General features: G+C 44.2%; 1 protein-coding gene across 2 annotated transcripts in view; it reads left to right on the top strand.

The window, feature by feature from the left end:
• Window positions 1-2,376, top strand: part of BIN3 (bridging integrator 3) — a 114,932-nt gene extending 112,556 nt beyond the window's left edge. For both annotated transcript variants that reach the window (XM_054998206.1, XM_054998207.1), the window contains one exon: window positions 1,181-2,376. In XM_054998206.1, the coding sequence (XP_054854181.1) occupies window positions 1,181-1,327 (147 nt within the window). In that variant the 3' untranslated portion in view covers window positions 1,328-2,376. The remainder of the gene's footprint in view (window positions 1-1,180) is intronic.
• Window positions 2,377-3,335: the final 959 nt, after the last annotated feature.

Genomic DNA, 3,335 nt, shown 5'->3' on the forward strand with positions numbered 1-3,335 from the left:
ATCAACTACACTTTGCACCTGTGTGGCAGATGAAGTGAATCTAATCCCATTGAAGCTCAGTTCTTTCAGATGATAAATCTTGCTGAAACTTTAGGAATTTACACACTTCTTCAAGACCAGGCTATAGTTGAGTATGTTTTAAAAAAATGTCATTTGAAATCAATGCCTCGTTCCCATCTTCACCTTGCCATAATCTTCAGTCTTAGGGGGTTGTTGCTATGTGCATAAGGCTTCCTTCTCATGGCCAGGCTGAGAAGTGCTGTCTTCTGGAAGTGATGCAGCTCAGGCACTGGTGGAGAGTGCAGTTTGTCCATGGTTTCAGAACAGACTATCCTTTGTGGGGGATCATTGTTACCCACTTCCAGTGTAAGGGATGCAAGTGGAAGAATGGCAGAAATCTACAAGCAGAAGATCTGCAAGGACTTGCAGTGTAGCACCTCATTTCTCCCTCGCTAATTCATCTTTCCCTTCCCTGAATGCCTCCACTGCCTCACCCTTTTTCCTTCCTTCTCTCCTTCCCACCCAGCAGCCAACCTACCTTTATCTGCCCCTTCTCCCAGCTGTTCTTCAGCTTTCCTTCATTTCATTCCCCTAGGAAAACTATGCCCTGTCCTGTGGCATAGTTTGTTTATCCTGTACGCATTTTGTCTTACCCGTAGCATCTTGTGCCTACTGGGCATACATGCCATATTTTGCCTATTACTACTCCTCACTTACGAAATCTGAGTGTTATCAAAGCCTGCCCTTTGCACAGAAGCCTTTCATTAATTGATGCCTGCTTTGAGCACAAACTGTCTCTTGCCTCAGAATTCTGTTTGCTGTATCACAGTGTTCGTATAAACTCTTAACTCTGGCTAAAGCCAGTACTATTGCATCTAGCTAATATTTTTCCTTTAAGGTGATTATTTATGTAACAGCACTGAAGTGTTGTATTAAACCAAAAACTACCCCCATGAGTTGCTGTCTACCTCTAAACATATTAAAAATTTCTTTTAAAATGATTTCAAAAGATAAAAATATTAAAATCTCATCTATATTTTCAGGGGAGGGATGCTAGGTGTGGCCAGTGGATAGAGACAGAGGAGGAGCCTGTTGTTTATTCTTTTTCCTGGGGAGGGAGGAAGAAGATAGATATGATTCTTCAACAGAGGTAAAATAACTCTTGTGCTTTTCCTCCTAGGTTGTGTATTACACTGAAATGTACAAAATTTTTGGAGACTTGACAGAACAGATTGATGAACCCGGCTTGACTGACGAAGAGCGGGAGAAGGAGAACGAAGCCAAGCTGAATGAACTGAGGGCCCTCTCAATTGTGGCTGATGATTGACCTGCAATCGCTACAGCGCTGAAGAAGGCTAATGCAAGGGCAGATTGACTCCAGGGAAAGCTTTACTTGCTGTTCTCCAAAGACTTGGGCCTCTGCCTTTTTAACCGCAGGCACGTATGCTATTTTGAGCTGGGTGGAGGGAGGGTCCTCGCAGCAGCTCCCAAGGATGTCCTGCAACAGATGTTTAATGGAACAGCTTACTCCATTTTTCAGCCTAAGGTCTGTCTCTGTAGTTCCTGCAGTGCCATTACACTGCTACTTAACCTAGGATACCATCACTTCCAAGCGTCTGCTGCTTTCTTTAATGGTGCATAGAAATGTTCATCTGTTTTGATGAGGCTCCTCAGCCGCTATAGCATTTTTTCCCTCCTGTATCCCTTGGTTTCAGTAAGTGGGTCACATTCAAGATAGGATTGAGTTGCTGTGCCTTTAAGAGAGACTGTCATACACGGTGCCATTTTCTAAAGAAGGAACTACTAGGTTTGCTGGTCTGCATGGACTAGAAGGATGTAGAAAACAGCATCTGTTTTGTACAGTGTGTTAAATATATTGTTGTTTTTCTCAAAGTAACTCATTGTGGCCGTAGCAAGCAGGCTGTGAGGCAGAGGCAAAGCAGCACGGAGTTCCATGTGATCTCAGGCTGAGACTACACAATCACTCAATTGACCACCGGGTACAAGTAAGCAGCCAGGTTTTTTTCACCCTTCTGGGGCGATAGGTCTGTTTAATGAGTAAAAAACTCTGCACATCTTGCATATAGGGAAAGGTTTAAGCCCAGATGAAGAAATGGCAAATATGTGCCATTTGTCAGGGAGGCTCCCCTATAAAGCAGGGCCCCAATGGTGGCTTCTCTCCCACTTCCCCCAGACAAAGGCCACTATCCAACCCCAAAGCCTTTATCTTCCTGTAGACCTCTCCAAACTGTTTTAGGATTTAATCAAATTGAGCCAAGGAGAGAGAGAGCAAGAGAGAGACAGATGACTCATAATTTTGTTTCTGTAACTTCTATCTAACTCTATTTTTGGAAAAAAAATAAAATTCTCAAACTATACTGTGTTATGCTTTTGTTTTTCTGTGCATTGTAACCACCTCAGTTCCCACAACTGCCGTTTTGCATGAAAAAAGCTACTAAGCACACCTGTTTGTTAGTGGCGTCAAGATGACAGCTCAGGTTGCATTCTTGACTCCACCCTCCTTTAGTTTGGAAGCTCCACCCTTTTACTATTCACTTGAGGGAAGGGCAATCAACTAGGGAACATGGCTGAGTAGGGATGTTCAAAGATTGAAGGGCAGCCTGAGGGATGGTTCAGGCAGTGCCCAGCCATTGTTTGGTGTTGTATGAACAAACTAGCAGCCGCTGAGCACAAAGCTGGCAACTTTCAGTTTAGCACAAGCCACAACTGTCTAAGCCAGCAAAACATAGTTTGCAGTCATGGTTTGGAGAAGCTTAAAGCCCTAGTTTGCTGGCTCAAGTGCAGTATCAAAACAGCGTTTGCTAAAGCAGAATTCTTACGTCAGGCAGAGACGAAGTGCTTGCACTCTGATCTCACTGAGATAGCACCACACTGTGTGAGGCAGGCCAGCACAGCCACAGCTGCTACTTAGTGTCCTAGGTGGCACACCAGTTGTGGTTTAGCTACCACGAGCAGCTTGTTACTAGCACACAGACTCCCTTTATAGCCACACCAAGAGTTACAAAACAAAACAGCAACTCTCAAAAATGCCATCTTCAACTCAATAGTGATCAGGCCACAAATTCTGGCTCTGCAGCACTCCTTTTCCCACTGCTGTAGGAAGCAGATGCTGGTAAACTTGCAATGCCTGGTGTGCAAGCAGAGGTAGATCTCATTTTCTGCAACAGCCATTCAACTGTGCGATATAGTGCCCCCCCCCACACCAATTGTTTCTTCAAGTGAGCCACCATTTTAGGCTAACATATTAAAGTCCTGCAGAAATAAAGTTTTCTCCAACTCCGGTTCATTAAAATGAGGCTTCACAGACTTCCAAG

Source organism: Eublepharis macularius, chromosome 14 (assembly GCF_028583425.1).
Source record: "Eublepharis macularius isolate TG4126 chromosome 14, MPM_Emac_v1.0, whole genome shotgun sequence".
NCBI lineage: Eukaryota > Metazoa > Chordata > Lepidosauria > Squamata > Eublepharidae > Eublepharis > Eublepharis macularius.